This window comes from Dasypus novemcinctus, chromosome 7 (assembly GCF_030445035.2).
Source record: "Dasypus novemcinctus isolate mDasNov1 chromosome 7, mDasNov1.1.hap2, whole genome shotgun sequence".
NCBI lineage: Eukaryota > Metazoa > Chordata > Mammalia > Cingulata > Dasypodidae > Dasypus > Dasypus novemcinctus.
Window position 1 is genome coordinate 123,452,897 of NC_080679.1, and position 16,841 is coordinate 123,469,737.

The following is a 16,841-nucleotide window of genomic DNA, read 5'->3' on the forward strand; positions in this document are numbered from 1 at the left end:
CTGTGAGCTATCATTTATTGAGCACTTACTTTGTCCTACGCATGATCACATTTAATCCCTATGATAAGATTATATAGAGAAAGTCTTGGGGACCCATTAGAGTCAGGAAACCCACGCCCTATTTCCTTCTTGAATTCCCTCCCGATGTCTTTTAAAATTTGAAAATACCACCAAAACCTTTGACCCAGACAGCCGATCAAGCGCCTCGTTCATTACCTTTGATGCAACACAAAATCAAGCCCGCCTGCCCTAAACCCCCCCTCTAAGATGGACAACCCTCGGTCCAATCGATTAATAGGAATCTAGCTTACTTCCTTTTTATGTTATAAAAATCATCTTCCATTCCTAGAAGACTGAAGCCAGGTCCGTGTCTACACATGATCAGGCATCCTTGCTGCAGCACAACTTTCAGTGTCCGGAATAAAAGGCTGTAATCTGCAAACTCAACTCCGATTTCTTTCAACACTTGCAACAACCCATGCATTTTAATTGCCACTTTACAGAGGAGGAAACTGTGGTTCAGAGAAGATAAGTTAGCCACCCAAGGTCACACGGCAAGTTAATGACAGAGTCAGGGATTTTCACCCAGGTCTGCCTGACCAAACAGACCAGAGCTGAACTGACTACGTCCCTTACAGCCACCTTAGGCTCCCTCCAGGAAGGGCGGCGCTAGGGTCATGATAAGCCCTTGCCATCCCCATAAAGGAGGGGGACTCTCTGTCACCACAGAGCTGTCGAGGCAGGGAGAGGAGGCACCGTCAAAAGCGAGCCCGTCGCTTTGCCTGGGGAAGTTTCCTCCCGAGGGGGAAATCCCTGCAGTTTCTGCTACGGCTGGCTGCGCTTGAACCCCCAGGCCCCTCCCTGCCTTGCTTTCAGTTCTCTCCTTTAAACTTTCTCCCTCGTGGCATCTGCTCCCAGCCCTCTTCTGAACCTGAAGGCTTCCTGGGTGCTGAAATTGTGGGCTGCCCTGGTGGGCTCTGCCGCGGGTGGCACTGCCGGTCACTCTCACTCTCCCGGGTGTCTTATTCGGGCCATGCCTCATCTTCTGCCCCCTCTGCTCCTCCCTTCTTATGGTCCAACGAGACCAGGTAGCTCTCTCTTCCCCGAGTCCAGCCGTCCTTCCTCGCCGAGGTTGTCTGCCTGGAAGGCCCTTTCCTTCTCTCGCTCTCCCCGGAAGTTCACGGCCACCCCTCTAAGCCCAGCGCTGGTCTCTCCTTGATTGGGATGGTAAAGATCGTCGTGGCCGTCCCATCCCTGCGTCGTCACCTCCCCCAGGCCCCTCACCCTGGCCTCACCTGCTTCTAGGCCACTTCTGCCCTCCCAGGTGCGTCAATCCCTGCGGCCCACGATGGACTTCTCTGGACTTCAGTTGCATGCATCTTGGCTACTGGGCTGGGAGCCTCCTCAAGGCAAAGCCTGTGTCTCCCTGGCACCCAGGAGGCTCCCAGTGTCTCCGGTGACCTTAAGAGCGATGCCACCCAAGGGCTCAGTGAGTGCTGGGCGCATCCGCACCACCTGGTGTGGATCGACCCATTTCGTGCTCGTGACAACTGTGAGCCTCTTCCTCGTTTTACAGTGAGGGGTGGGGACAGGAGGCACTCAGAGCTTCAGGGACTTGTCCCAGGTCACTGCGGGGAAGGTGTGGAATCTGGACCCAGGTATTGAGGCTGTTAGAGCCCCTGTCTTCACCCCCAAGGCTCAGCTGCCTCTGGGTAGGGAATGCCAGAGGCAAGGGAGGCAGGGAAGGGCATCTTCCCTCAAGGAGCTCAGAGCATGCACATGCCACCCACAACCCCCCCCCCTCCCCGGACACACACACGGAGAGAAACGTGGGGAAACTGCAAGGGAAAATGTAGTTATGAGCTAAGGTGTGGCATAGAGCAGTGCTTCTCAGACTTTGTCTTTAAATGACCTGGCGGTCTTGTTAAAACGTAGATCTACATTCAGCAGGCCTGGGGGTGGGATCCCGGGCACAGCGTTCTGAACAAGTATTTGGGGCTGGTCCGTGGGCCACTTTGAGTCACGAGGACGTGAGCTCTAAGAGTTGAAGCAAGTCAAGGAGGGACATTTCAGCGGGGGCTGGAGAAGTCCTGGGGCAGCGCGCTGGGTCCAGGACGATGGTGGGGCTCAGATAGGTGGAGAGCGGGCAGAGAAGCCTTCCAGGGCCATCTAGCTCTCGGTTCTTAGGGGCCTGGGCCCAAGGAGGTGGTTTTAGGGGCTTTTAGCTTGGGCCTCAAACCTGTCCCTTAATAAGCAGCTGGGCTAGGTGGGAGTTCCACGTGCAAATAGCCCATTTTTGAGAAACTCATTCTCCTGATTGAGTCAGGAAATATTTTGCAAATTCGGAAATCAGAGCCAAAGGGGAAGTGCTGTGTGGTCTATAACCAAGTTCACTAGTTTAATGGGAAAGATCTTTCCTAGAGTGGTTCCTCTTGAGGAGAGCATTTCTGCTGGCTCCAGGACTTTGGCCATCTATAAAGCTTAGCAATGGAAAATAAGGAGATTCTCAAGGAGGAAGCGCTCTTGGTTAGCAGCAGAGAACCAGCAGCCCTTGGCCAAACTACAGTTCCTGCCATGGAGCTCTTCGAAATCAATGGTAAAGTACTCTCCCCCAACAAGGCATTTACCTTGTAACATATTCTCTCTGTTCATATTGTTAGAATAGACAAGTCAATAGAAAGATTGAGTTTTCACCATAATGGGATTTTGTATCTTATCTTACTAAGACATTTCTGGAATGCTTCAATCGGAAACTTTTGCAATACTAATAATGGATGTCGCCTTTAGTATATAGTTGTTGTTGTTGTTTTTACTTTCACAACTCCCTTAAATTGTATTTAAATGTTTTCTTTAGATAAATGTTAATGCTTATTAATGCCCCCCCCCATTTTTTTATTAGTATCTTATTCTCATACACTGCTTCTGTGATGAAATGTCAATCATAGCAAGGGGATTATAAAAGTTCCACAAAACTGAAGCCAAATGTCATGGATTTTTAATTCAATTCCTTTAAAACTCTTAAACAGGACTTCTATTATAACTGATGTATTGATCAGAAAAGAATTTTCTCCATTTTGTGTTGGCTAGAATATGTTCATAGCTTCATAATTAGCTTGTCAAATTAAATTCAGGTTTTAAAAGTTCTGTCAACTCTATTGTCTATTTCCTCACACACTGTTACACCAGCGACACATTTTTAAAATCATCTAGGATTTGCAGTATTTAAGGTCACCGGTGGGCTTGTTTCCCACCGAGGAGCTCTGATTTCCCATTCTAGAACATCCACTTAGAATCGCCTTCCAAGACCATGAGTCTCTTTCCCCTCCCAGGTGTTTATGGGAGTTGTGTATTCAGGAACAACTGCAACTCTCTCCCCTGACCTGGGGTCCCCCAAACCCCACTCATCCAAATACTAGGAATGAGCATCTGCCTGCTCATTCATGGGAGTAAAAAGATGAATGGTCCAGGGCTTTGACAGTGAATTCACAATGAGGTAACAAAGACCAGTAAGCAAACATATAAAAGTGCTTGGCTAATTAGAACATTGGGGAATGCAGTATTCTGGATACCTGATTTTTTAAGATTACTGAAGATATTCAAGTCAAATCAGCTGAACAAATAAAATGTGTACCTAAGACCTGCTGGGTGCTGTATTCAGCATTTCTAGGATCTTCAAGGAGCTCACAGGCATGTCGCGGTGGCAGTTTAATCCCTGGTCTATAAACTGACCATTCCAATACAGCGCATCCCCAGTTGTGCCTGAGATGTGCACAGTGTATTACGGAGGCATCTAACCTGGCAAGAAGCTGGTAGAGGTCAGGAATATTCAGAGAAATGCAAATAGCTCCATATTGTTGGGCCAGACTTGGGAGGGGAAGCCCAGTGGGATGAGGCTGGGACCAAGGAATGTGGCCTTTATCCCTTGGGCTGTGGGAATTCTTGAAGCTCGGTGCTCACTGATTTGCGTTTGAGATTGCTCACCATCATGGATGAGGAACAATCTGGGGACAGTAACACTAAGGACAAAGAACTTGGCACAGGAGATAATGAGAGGCAGTAGTTGTGAGGAAGAAAAGGAGGGAATGTTCTGGCGCAGTGTTAGAAGTCAGATCAGTAGGACTCTAAGGGTAGGACAGGGCAGGTGAGGGATGTGCAGGAGTCCAAGATGAATCTCCAATTTCTGCTTTGGGACACGGGTGCTAGTAAGTAAAAATCTAACCAAGAGATAAAGTCATTCCAATTTAGATGAAGCATTTTCCTATATGCATTCACAATTCCTGCCTTCTAATACAGAGGTCATGGAGTGTAATGGAACTTTCTAGATGAGTACCATATGAGCAGTGATCATTGTGGGTCTCCATAACATAGGGGTCCCCTTAGGACTTATTGAGATGAATAAAGCTACTTGCTTCAGGGCAAAATGGCCCCCAACTTCTTTATTTTTTGTCTGCTGAAGATTGCTTTAGTTTTCATAAGAAGCTGGCACACCATTGGCTCTTGTTGCACTCAGGCACAAGCAGAACTCTTCCTTCATGGACTGATATTCAGCTCTTCTCCCACCTCTTAGAGTTCAACAATTAACCACTTGAGCTGGAAAGAGAGATTGTATATTTGTCCCTGTTGACAACATGTGATTTCTGGCATGTGCTTGTTTCTACCTTATGAATTATGAACGCTTCTCTAGCTTGAGTCTTCCTGTTACTCTCTTGATATGCCTGGTTTCCTGAGGAGTTCTATTATTACTTCTGCAAACTTTTAGGTCTGTGGACCATAACTTGTTTGGACTTCTCACTCTAACTCCTCAACTATTTTAGCAGTCATATCTTTCTTCATGATACTGTTTCCCACCAATGTCAATCTCAAGTACATTCCTGACGGAGAAGACCCAAACAACGTACAGGGAGGGAGGTTATGGGTTTTGTTGCTGTTGATTGTTTCAATACATTTTTTGCGCAACAGACCTAGCTATCCCTTCTTCCTGATCTGAAAATAAATTTAAACTTTCTTCCATCGGACCTTAAACTTCATGTCCATTGATTCATCTTTGCTGATACCAGTACTATTATTTCATGTAATGACTTTGTTCGTAGTCATGTCAACATTTTTGAACACCCTTTAAACATCTGCCTTCACCCTAAATTTGTTACTTTTTACTTCTTATTTGGAAATAATTGTAGATCAAAAAAGTCTCCATGTAACTTTCACCCAATGTCCCCTAGGAGTAACATCTTGCATAACGACAGTAAAATACCCAAACCAGGAAATTGATATTGCTACAATCCACAGAGCTTGTTCAGATTTCACCCATTTTCCATGCATTTATTTGTGGGGGTGAATATAGTTCTTTGCAATTTTATCATGTGTAGATTTGTGTAAGTACCACCAAATTCAAGATACACAACTGTTCCATCACCACCAGGGTCCTTTGTGCTACCCCTTTAGCACCCTCCACCCCACCCCTATCAATTCCTAACTCCTGGCAACCACTATTAAGTCTCCCATCTCTTTAATTTTATTTCAAGTATGTTATATAAATGGAATTATACCATATACCACTTTGAAATTTGATTTTTTTCACATAGCATAATCCCTTGAGATCCATCTAAGATGTTGCATGAATCAATACTTTGTTCCTTTTTGTTACTAAGTGGTATTCCATGATATTAATTTATCACAGTTTGTTTAATTGTTCACCCATTAATGGACATTGGGGTTATTTCCAGTTTTTTATTGTTACCAAGCAAGTAAAAGTTTTTTGTGTAAGCATGTTTTCGTTTCTCTGGTATAAATGGACTGGAGTGCAATTTCTGAGTTGTAGTTTGGTTTTACAAGAAACTGCCAATCCATTTTTGACAGCCACTGTACCATTTTACATTCTCACCAAGAATGTTTGAGTGAGCAAATTTCTCCTCAACCTGCCAGCATTTGGGCTTATCACTATCTTTTATTTTAGTCATTTTGATAGGTGTATAGTGATAGTTCTTGAACATCCAATTTTTATTTCCCTAATAGCTAATTATGTTGAACATCCTGTCATGTACTCATTTGCCACCTGTATATAGTTTTTGGTGGAATGTCTCTTTGTGTTTTCATGTCTCTTTCCCGTGTTTTAATTGGATTGCTGTTGGCTGTAGGTTTTTTTTTTTAACTGTTTACTTTTGAGATTTCTTTTGAGGTTTAAACCAAAATTCTTTTAAAATTCATTCATTCATTATTATTTTTGCCAAAGGAAATCTGATTTCTATAGCACCACTTGTTGAAAAGGCTACCTTTCCTCCACTGACTTGCTCTTGAACCTTTGTTAAATATTAGTTGAGAATATTTGTGTGGGTCTGTTGCTGGGTTCTCTATTTGTTCCTTTGATCTGTGTTCTATTCCTCCACCAATGCAACACTGTGCTTGATTATTGTAGCTATATTTTAAAACTTAATATCATGTAGATTGATTCTTCTCGCTGTATTTCTCTTTTTCAAAATTGTTTTTAGTTCTTCGAGGTCCTTTGCCTTTCCACATAAATTTTAGAATAAGCTTGCCTATATGTAGGAAAGACCTTGCAAGGGTTTTTGTTGTTGTTAGGCCAGTAAAAAGAATTTATTTGGGAAATGGGGGATAGAACAGACCTTGCTGAAAAATGGGAGAGAAAGACCAAAATACACACCAAGATTTGGCGCGGGCTCCTCCAGGCAGAGAGAGAGCGTTTTGTCTGGCGTGGTTACCTTTTAAACTGTTAATTATTCCCCCCCCTTCCTAATGATAAGAGGATGGGCCCCAGTGGTTATTGGTTACCCCGCCAATGGTGGATTCCAATGGCAAGGCCAAGGGGAGGCCTAGAAAGAGAAGCTGGGACCTGAAGGCTATACTCAAGGTCTTCTCCTCCAGTCAGCCTGTACTAACCTGCCTCTACTCCCCCCTCAGAGTTCATGCCCTTATTCTTACGGGGATGCTGAAGGGTGATGGTCATTCTTCTGTAGTTACTTCCTGCTGGTTAGGGCAACAGTCCCTGCCTGACAGGGTGTAAACCTCTCTGGCTATTCTATTGTGGTTGAGGAAAGACAGTCTGACTCTGTGGTTGGAACTGGATGAAATCCCCATGTGACTAATATCTTGTTTTGGAAGGCTTTGATTCTGGAAGAAATAAATTTAGAATTTTGAAGATATATGACCCACAAAAAGGATAAAGAAGATGGTGGTAAGTGGGTCCAAAAAGTAGACCAGCTATGACATACTGGATCATGAGAATGAGAAAGGTCAGTTGCCTCAGCAGCAAGAGCATCTGTTTGCTATTTTAGGCATGGATAGTTTCTTCTATGCTGTTAGTTAGCTCTAAGGAAAGATTGTAACAGATAATGGGGTTCAGTATAAATTGCCAATCCCAGTTTTTTTGGTGATGGTTATGCCTAAAACAACTAGCTAAGAGGGGGATGAGAAGAAGCACTGCCCTTTTAGTTATTCTATAGGGAGAGAAGACCAATACCTTGCTGGGATTTCTATAGGAATCACATTTTACCTATAGATCAAGGTGAGGGGAATTAACAATTTGACCTTGTTGAGTCTTACATTCCATGAACCCAGTATGTCTCTTCACTTATTTAGGTTTTAGATCTTTTATTTTCTTTTAATCAGAAGGTTGTAATTTTCAACAACAGACCCTGTACATGTTTTCCTAAGTATTTCATTCTCTTTGGAGTGATTGTAAATCCTACTGTGTTTTTTATTTTGGTTTTCCCTTGTTTATTGTTTACTGTTAGTTTATATGTGATTGAGATTTATATGTTGATATTGTATCATGCAAGTTTGGTTTATGAACTTATTAGTTCTAGAAGTTGTTTTGGTAGATTCCTTGGGATTTTTCTATGTAGATGCTCTTGTCCTCTGCAAATAGGGATGGTTTTATTTCTTCCTTTCTGATCTCTATGTCTTTATTTCTTTTTCTTGCCTTACTGCATTGGCTAGAACTTTCAGTACTATGCTGAATAAGAGGGATGAGAGCATACATCCTTGCCTTGTTTCTAATCTTAGGGGGAATGCATTCAGTTTTTCACCTTTATATATAATGTTAGATTTGGGTTTTTTGTAGATGTTTTTTTTTTAAGTTGAGGAAGTTATCTTCTATTCCTACTTAACTTAGAGTTCATATTATGTAAAGGTGTTGAATTTTAAGTGCTTTTTCTGCATCAATTGATAGAGTACATGATTTTTTTCTTTAGCCTGTTGAAATGGTGAGTTACATGTTTTACATTGATGGATTTTTTTGAATATTGAACCATCCTTGCATACCTGAAATAAATCCCACTTTATCATGGTGTATAATTATTTTTCTATATTGTTGGATATAATTTACTAATATTTTGTTTATGGTTTTTGCATCAGTGATTATGAGTATATTAGTCAGCCAAAGGGGTGCTGATGCAAAGCACAAGAAATATGTTGGCTTTTAGAAAGGGTATTTAGTTGGAGTAAAAGCTTACAGTCCCAAGGCCCTAAAGAGTCCAACTCAAGTTTACTTTCTCACCAAAGTCAGTTGCCATGTGTTGAAGCAAGATGGGCATGATATCTGCCTGGTCTCTCCTTCCTTCTTCCATGTCCATGGAGCTTTCTCTCTTCCTGAGTCTTCTTTTGTGTGTGCCCATTTATATCAGCCCACCAAGGGAGCAGGAATTCAACCCTGAACATGGTTGAATCAAAGCCCTAATCTTAATAGGTAACTTAATCAAGCCATGTGAATGGACTCTAATGCATTCAAAGCATATCACACCCAGAGGAACAGACCAGTTTATAAACATAATCCTTTTTTGGAATTCATAAGGAGTATCAAACTGCTACAATGAGCAAAATTGGTCTTCAGTTTTCTTTTTTGGTACTTTTTGTCTGACTTTCATGTCAGGGTAATCTTGATTTCATAAAATGAATTTGGAAGAGCTCCATTTTCTATGAGATTGTGGTGATTTGGAGCTTTGTACCCCAGAAAAACATGTTCTTAAACTTACTCCATTTCTGAGGGTATAAACTTGCATAAATTGGAGGTTTTGATGAGGTTGCTTCAGTTATAGTGTGGCCCGATTGATTCAGGATTGGTCCTGATTCTATTATGGAGGCCTTATAGAGAGGGTCACACACCAAGAGAAAACTATACAGGGAGCAGCCAGAAGCTGGAAGTCAGCAGATTAGAGAAGCCAGGAAAGGCTGTCATGTGTATCGTCATGTGACTGAAAAGCCAAGGACCAAGGACTGCCAGCAGCCAGCTCCAGATCACCAGTCTTCTAGGAGAAAGCATCACCTTGACGACACCTTGGTTTTGGACTTCTTCTAGCCTTAAAACCATGAGTCAATCAATTACCATTCTTTATGCCAACTCATTGCATGGTACTTCTTCAGCAGTCAGGAGACTGAAACAGAGATTGTGTAAAATTGGTGCAAATTCTTCTTTAAATCTTTGTCAGGATACTCCAGTAAAACCCTTTGGGTCTCTTAATTTCTTTTTGGGGAGCTTTTTAATTAAAAAATAAACTTATTTAATACTTATAGATATTGAGATTATCTATTTCATCTGGTTGTTTGTGGTTTTGGAGGAATTGATCCATTTCTTCTAAGATGAAAGGGTATAGTTATTTATAGTATTTCCATGTTTTCGGTTTAATGAATACAAGATATGTATAACAGTGATATCATCTGTTTCATTCTTGATATTGATGATTTGTACCATCTCTTTTTATTTTTTTTGTCAATCTTGCTAAAGGTGTATCAATTTTATAGATTTTTTTCCGAAAGGACAACTTTTTGTTTCATTAGCATTTGGTATTATAAATTTCCTTCTCAGTACTGTTTTATCTATATCTTATAAATTTTGATACTTTATAATATCATTTTCATTTGTTTTTTTTTAGTTTTATTTGAAAACTTCTCTATACTCATGTATTATTTTAAAGTATGTTGTTTAATTTCCAAGTGCTTAGAGATTTTCCTGTTGTCTTTGTTATTGATTTCTGTTACATATTCTATATGATTTCAATTCTTTTACATCTTGTTGAGGTTTGTTTTATGACCCAGGATATGGTCTTGCATGTTTAAAAGAATGCATGTTTGAAAGAATGTGTATTCTGCTGTTGTTGCATGAGGAATTCTGTAAAAGTTTATTAGATCTTGTTGATTGATGGCGTTGTTAAGTTTCTCTATATCTTTGCTGATTTGCTGATTTTCTATCCATTGCTAAGGGCGGATGTTGAAGTTTCCAGCTATAACTTTTCACGGTCTACTGGACTAAATATTTTAACTTACATTGAGTCAAGTGTAGAAAACTTATTTTCATTTATTTCTTTTACCTTCCCCTCTTAGAAAATATAGTTAAGTATTTCCTTTACATGCTTGAGCACCGCATGAGATGGTATTGTAATTTTTGTTCCAATCATCAATTAGGATTTCCAAAATTTATGAGATTGGCTAATAAAGAATCTTATTTTTATCTATTCCACTGTTCATCTTTCCTTTCTGAAGTTCTAAGCCTTCTATTATCACTTGCTTTCTGATTGGAGAACTTCCTTTAGCTATTAATTAAAGATAGGTCTACTAGCAATAAATTCTCTTACTTTCTCTTTATCTGAGAAACTCTATTTCTCTCTTCATTCCTGAAGGATATTTTCATCAGATATAGAATTCATGGTCCACAATTCTTTCCTTGCAGCACTTGAAAAACGTTATGCCATTTCCATCTGGTCTTTCTCAGGTTTCAGATGCGCCATCTGTGGTCATAATGATCAGTGTTTCTTTAGAGGTTATGTGCCATTTCAATCTGGCTGCTTTCAAAATTTTTATCTTTGTCTCTCGATTTTTAATTTCATTTTTAGACTTCAGATTTTTAAATTATGGTGTGTCTTTTTTTTAAAGATTTAAAAAAAAAATTTCTCTCCCCTCCCCCACTGACCAGTTGTCTGCGCTGTGTCCACTCCCGTGTGTTCTTCCTTCTTTTAAAAAAAGACTTTTTATTTATTTCTCTCCCCTTTCCCACCCAGTTGTCTGCTCTCTGTGTCCATTCACTGTGTGTTCTTCTGTGACTGTTTCTATCCTTATCAGTGGCACCAGGAATCTGTGTTTCTTTTTGTTGCGTCATCTTGTTGTGTCAGCTCTCCATGTGTGTGGCACCATTCTTGGGCAGGCTGCACTTCCTTTCGCACTGGACGGCTCACCTTACAGGGCGCACTCCTTGTGCATGGGGCTCCCCTATGCAGGGACACCCCTGCGTGGCAGGGCACTCCTTGTGCACATCAGCACTGTGCATGGGCCAGCTCCACATGGGTCAAGGAGGCCTGGGGTTTGAACCATGGATCGCCCATGTGGTAGGCAGACGCCCTATCCACTGGGCCAAGTCCACTTCCCTGTGTGTTCTTCTGTGTCCACTTGTATTCTTGTCAGTGGCACTGGGAATCTATGTCTCTTTTTGTTGCGTCATCTTGCTGCGTCAGCTCTCCGTGTGTGCAGAGCCACTCCTGGGCAGGCTGCACTTTTTTCACCCTGGGTGGCTCTCCTTATGGGGCACACTTGCGCATGGGGCTCCCCTACATGGGGGACAACCCTGCATGGAAAGGCACTCCTTGCGTACATCAGCACTGCGTGTGGACCAGCTCATCACATGGGTCAGGAGGCCCTGGGTTTGAACCATGGACCTCCCATGTGGTAGGCAGATGCTCTATCCATTGATCCAAATCTGCTTCCCATAAATTACAGTGTATCTTGACATGCATTTCTTTGAGTAAACTGTTTGGGATTTGCTCAACTTCTTATGTCTTTCACTGTTTTGGAAGTTTTCAGCCACTGTTTTCACACATGTCTTTTCAGCTCCATTCTCTTTCTGGAACTTCAATAATAAAAGTATTCTTTTTTTTTTTTTAGGCTGCCTTTTTCATTGGCTCATTCCCATAATACCTGGTTTTCCTCTCTTTATCCTTACTCAGTGCTCCCTTCACTTGGTTTGAAAACATCCATATCTTCCATGCTTGCCCTACTTCCACCTCTAACCTCTAAGACGCCTGTGTCTGGAGCAGTTTATCTTTCCAGTCCCATGTTTTGTTTCATTCCATTTAATGCTGTCTAGGAGATGGTTTTTACCATCTATCTTGTGTTAATGTGAGGCTTCCTTGGGTGTTATCCAGCCTTGCCATGGTGGTTATAGGGCTATGTGAGGCCCTACATCAGATTCCCCGTGTTCTTCCAACACTTCTGACCTGGCCATCTTCAACTCCTCACATGTCCAGCTCCCAGACCTCTGCAGCTACCCCTTCATGTCTCTGTCCAGTTGTCATCTCTCCAGCACGTTGGTGCTGGAGATCCAGCCCGAGAATCGTGAAGGAGCCTGAGGCATGGACAGACATGATTCAGGCTGAGCTGAACCACGGTAGAGAGAAACTCAGGGGGATGCGGGGAAGCAGAGGTGGCCCCCACCCCCCAGGGCAGCCAGGGAAGGTTAGGGAGAGGAGAGGTTCTGTCATGCTCCCAACAGACAAATAGGAGTTAGTCTCGGAGAAGGGGGAAGAGAGAGCCATGCGATGCACAGAGATTCGTTGCCCAAAGTCAGAAGGTATAACTGCATGTCACCTAGAGTCCATTTGGAGGTGTGGCATGGAGATGCAGCCAGACAACTGGCCGAGAGCAGGGCTTTGTGTGCGAGAGGAGTTTAGATCGTGCTTAAAGGCCTGAAGACAAGGGCATGCCTTGGCCAGACTGCATATCGGAGAGCTATGTGTGGGTCTGGATTCTGAGGATTCAGTGGGGCCCCTCCATGCTAGACCAAGGATATCTAAGTGCCACTAACGAAAGCTTTCGTGCTTCCCAGAACTCTCCTTAGATGGTGATCATCTGAGGCATCTGAGTGCATCAATGTGACTCTCAGCCAGGGGTCCTGTCCTGCAGGTGCCTAGAAAGACTGTCGGCAGGACAGCACAGGTCCCACGCAGAATGACAAAAGACCTGAGGCTCATACACCTGTGTCAGACCAGTCAGCTGAAAATGCACCATCACCCATCCGAAAGCACGAACGGTGCCCGCCTCCCTCCCTCAGCTGCTCATTTAAGGTTTCTTCCCTTCCGAATCTGCCCTTGAGGCTCAATTCCACTGGCTTCTTCCCATGGCAGTGGTCAGGCCAGACCAGGGAGGCAAGCTCAGGCCTTAGAGTCAACACCCTGGGGCCAAGGGCTCCCATGTCACCTGAACTTCTATGAAGCCAGGTCTCTCCTCCACAGAAGGGGGTTGATGGCACATGCCTAGCCAGGTAGCTGTGAGTCTGAGAAGACTGTGTTGGTAAAATGCTGCACAGAGCAGGTGCTCAATTGGTGTGCGCAGGTGGGGACCACAGGTAGGTCTTCTTTGGGCAGTGGCCCTGCCTTTGGTGTCCTTAGGGAGACAACTGATGTGGACACTAGGAAACTGGAACTCCAGGAAAATTTTCATGGCAGCTGTGTTAGTCAGCCAAAGGAGTGCTGAAGCAAAATACCAGAAATTGGTTGTTTTTTTTTTTTTTTTTCATTTCTCTCCCTTCACCCCCCGCCCCAGTTGTCTGTTCTCTATGTCCATTTGCTGCATGTTCTTCTTTGTCCGCTTCTGTTGTTGTCAGCGGCATGGGAATCTGTGTTTCTTTTTTTTGTTGCGTCATCTTGTTGGGTCAGCTCTCCGTGTGTGCGGCACCATTCCTGGGTAGGCTGCACTTTCTTTTGTGCTGTGCAGCTCTCCTTATGGGGCGCACTCCTTGCGTGTGGGGCTCCCCTACGCAGGGGACACCCCTGCGTGGCAGGGCACTCCTTGCGTGCATCAGCACTGCACATGGGCCAGCTGCACATGGGTCAAGGAGGCCCGGGGTTTGAACCGTGGACCTCCCATGTGGTAGACGTACGCCCTAACCACTGGGCCAAGTCCGCTTCCCTGGCTGGTTTTTATAAAGGGTATTTATTTTGGGTAGGAGCTTACAGTTACCAGGCCATAAGGCATAAATTACTTCCCTCACCAAAGTCTATTTCCATGTGTTGGAGCAAGATGGCTGCCAATGTCTGCCAGGGTTCAGGCTTCCTGGGTTCCTTCCTTCCAGGGTCTTGCTTCTTCCTGGGCTCAAGGTTCCTCTCTTCTGAGGCTGTCTTCTCTTTCCTCTGTGAAAGTACTTCCCGGGGCTCCAGCTTAAGGCTTCAGCATCAAACTCCAACATCAAAACTCCAACATCAAAACCCTCACATCAAAAGCTCCAATTCTGTCCTTTACCATGCCTTTTATCCCCACCCCTTGGTGGGTGGGGACTCAATGCCCTAATGACGTGGCCCAGTGAAAACCCCAACCATAACTCAATCATGCCCAGGTACAGACCAGATTACAAACATAATCCAATATCTATTTTTGGAATTCATAATTATATCTAACTGCTACACAGCTCATCCATAGAGCAATATTTGCATTAATCAAAGGAATATTAGACAGCTATTAGAGAGAATTAAGTTTCTGTCTTCAAAGAGAACTAGGAAAATGTCCATGAAAAAGCATTCATTGCAAAAAGCAACGTACTCCACTGTATGTAAGACAAGCTCATTTGTGGAAGGTGAAAAGAAAAAATAAGTATCTGAATGTACCTGGGCTTCTAAGTGTTTGTGATCAAGGGCTGTGAGAAGTAAGCCACATTCCAGAATGCTCATCTCAGTGGATTAAGATGCCAGGGGACTGAGGAAGAAGGAACACTTTTAATGTCCCTCTATACTGTTGGATTAACTATATCAAGCATTTTTTACTTTTCTAACTGAAAAATTTAAAGGAAGACCTGCTCGTGAGTTTCAGTTCTGCTTTTTATAACCTAATAAATGACTCGACTCCCAAAGTCTTGCTCGTTTATAAAATGGGAGCACTCCTCCTCCCAGAATTTTGAAACTTAAACACGTGAATTCATTGATTCATTTATAAACATCTATTGAGAAGCAACCAGGGACCGAGCACCAGGCTGGGGCTTCCTCAGTGAACAAGGTGGACACAACATCTGCCCATGAGAACCCTCTTCTTGCAGCAAATGGCGTATGGATGGGTGTTTGTCCAGATGCACAAACGAGTGGCCCGCAGCGGCCCTTCTTGCCTTGTGGAAAGAGTCAGGCAGGGGGAGCTTTGGGCGTTGTGGGTCTCTGGCGTCCTTCCCACGCCGCCTCACGGGGGCCCTCCGCTCTGCGCACTCAGCCACCCCCTGCCTGGGTTGTGTTTTCAGATAGAAAGCCCAAGAAGAGGAACGGGGTGACCTGCTTCATGGTTACCATAGCCATCTACCTGATTCTGCTCACCGCGGGTGCCGGGCTGCTGGTGGTAGAAGGTACAGAGGTTGTGGTCCTGTGGGGGTCCCTCCTGGGGTACCCAAAGTGGCCGCCTCGGCGCAGGCTCAGGGGCCGCGCCCGCCCCCGGCGGAGAGAAGTTCCGCATTCCCCGGACGGCCACCGTGCCTGGAGGAGGGGGTGTGCACAGAGAGCGGGCAGCGTGGGCTCCCTGTGTGCTCGTGCGTGCGAGAGCCAGGCCGTACGTGCGAACCTGCGTGCGCCTAATCGGTGGAAGGCGCCGTGCGTGCGCAGGGATGGGCTGAGTCAGGCGCCGCTTCCAAAACGAGGCCCAGCCTCCTGGTGGGAGGGGCGCTGTTGATTGGCATGCTCCTCTAATTACCTTGATTCTGCTTTGAAGAAAATGTCCCTGGTCCACACGGTAAGGCCGTGAAGCATACACTGAAGCCACTCAAGGATGTTGGGCACCCAGTTGTCACAAACAGGCCGTGCACGTCAAGTTCACGTGTCGGTGCTGCTTGTGCCTCTTTGTCGGGCGTTGTGCATTCATTCCCAGAAGCTGTGCTGAGGTCTGAACCTCGTGGAGGTTGAAGGCTGATGGTGGGTGCAGTGGACGCATGGTCAGGCCACAGAGGAACGTTCTCTGGCCGTGCAATGCCATGCTGAGTGTGGAGTGCATACATTTAAGACGTAGAAAAAGCTCTGTGCTCACGCTCCATCCCCACAGGCCATGAAATGCGTGTCTGCAGAGTCAGGACACACGAGAGTTATGTGCCCATGACAGTTACACAGGAATGCCAAGGGTGTACTCGAACGCGTTGGACTTTAATAAGGACCCTCTAAGAATGTGTGTGTGTGTGTGTGTGTGTGTGTGTGTGCAGTTCTGAATCTGCAGACGCGTTTCCGGGCCCTGGAGATGCTCTTCCCCAATGGAACGCTGGTGGCCGAGGACAGCCCGTCGTTCTTGCTCCTGTCGGCCCTCGCCCCACCCCAGGCTGGGGCCAGGTGGGACGGCGGGAGGCTGCAAGCCCTGCAGGCCCAGCTCGCCGAGGTCCATGCCAGCCAGGAGCACCTGCTGCGGCGGGTGGACAACCTCACTCACAGCCCAGGTTTGGCCGCCTCCCCTCTGCTTGGGCTGGAGTCCCCTTCCCCAGCAAGGTCTAGCCTGGGGCCAAGGCAGGGAGGGCGGGGGGAGCCACGTGGGGCTGGCGTGAAGCTGCAGGCACCATGGGCAGCTGCACCAGGGGTCTGGGAGGTGGAGGGGTCAGGAGCCCAGGACCCAAAGACCCTGTGCCAGCCGTGGAGCACCCAGGCAAGGCCAGGTGTGACTCAGAAGTGCCAGACTGATCCAGAAGGTGTGGGAGGGTGTTGAGGACTGGTGACATGCAGAGCCTGGGGTGAGTCCCAGGGCCTCTCCAGTGCAGCTGACCCCATGGGAGTGGGCGGGGAGAGGGCAGCTGAGGGCCAGGCGCGGTGGAGCCCTCGGAGGAGACAGGAGAGCCGGAACTGCTGAGGGAGCTGCCGTGGCTTGGGCGACGGGGCTGCAGGCAGGAGAGATGAAGTCAG

At 45.3% G+C, this 16,841-nt stretch overlaps 1 protein-coding gene across 1 annotated transcript in view; it reads left to right on the forward strand.

Moving 5' to 3' along the window:
- Positions 1-2,442: 2,442 nt before the first annotated feature.
- MARCO (macrophage receptor with collagenous structure) overlaps positions 2,443-16,841 on the forward strand; it is a 35,230-nt gene continuing 20,831 nt past the window's right edge. Inside the window, exons 1-3 of the mRNA XM_058301109.2 lie at positions 2,443-2,596; positions 15,215-15,316; positions 16,157-16,384. Coding sequence (XP_058157092.1) covers positions 2,488-2,596; positions 15,215-15,316; positions 16,157-16,384 — 439 coding nt within the window. The 5' untranslated portion in view covers positions 2,443-2,487. The remainder of the gene's footprint in view (positions 2,597-15,214; positions 15,317-16,156; positions 16,385-16,841) is intronic.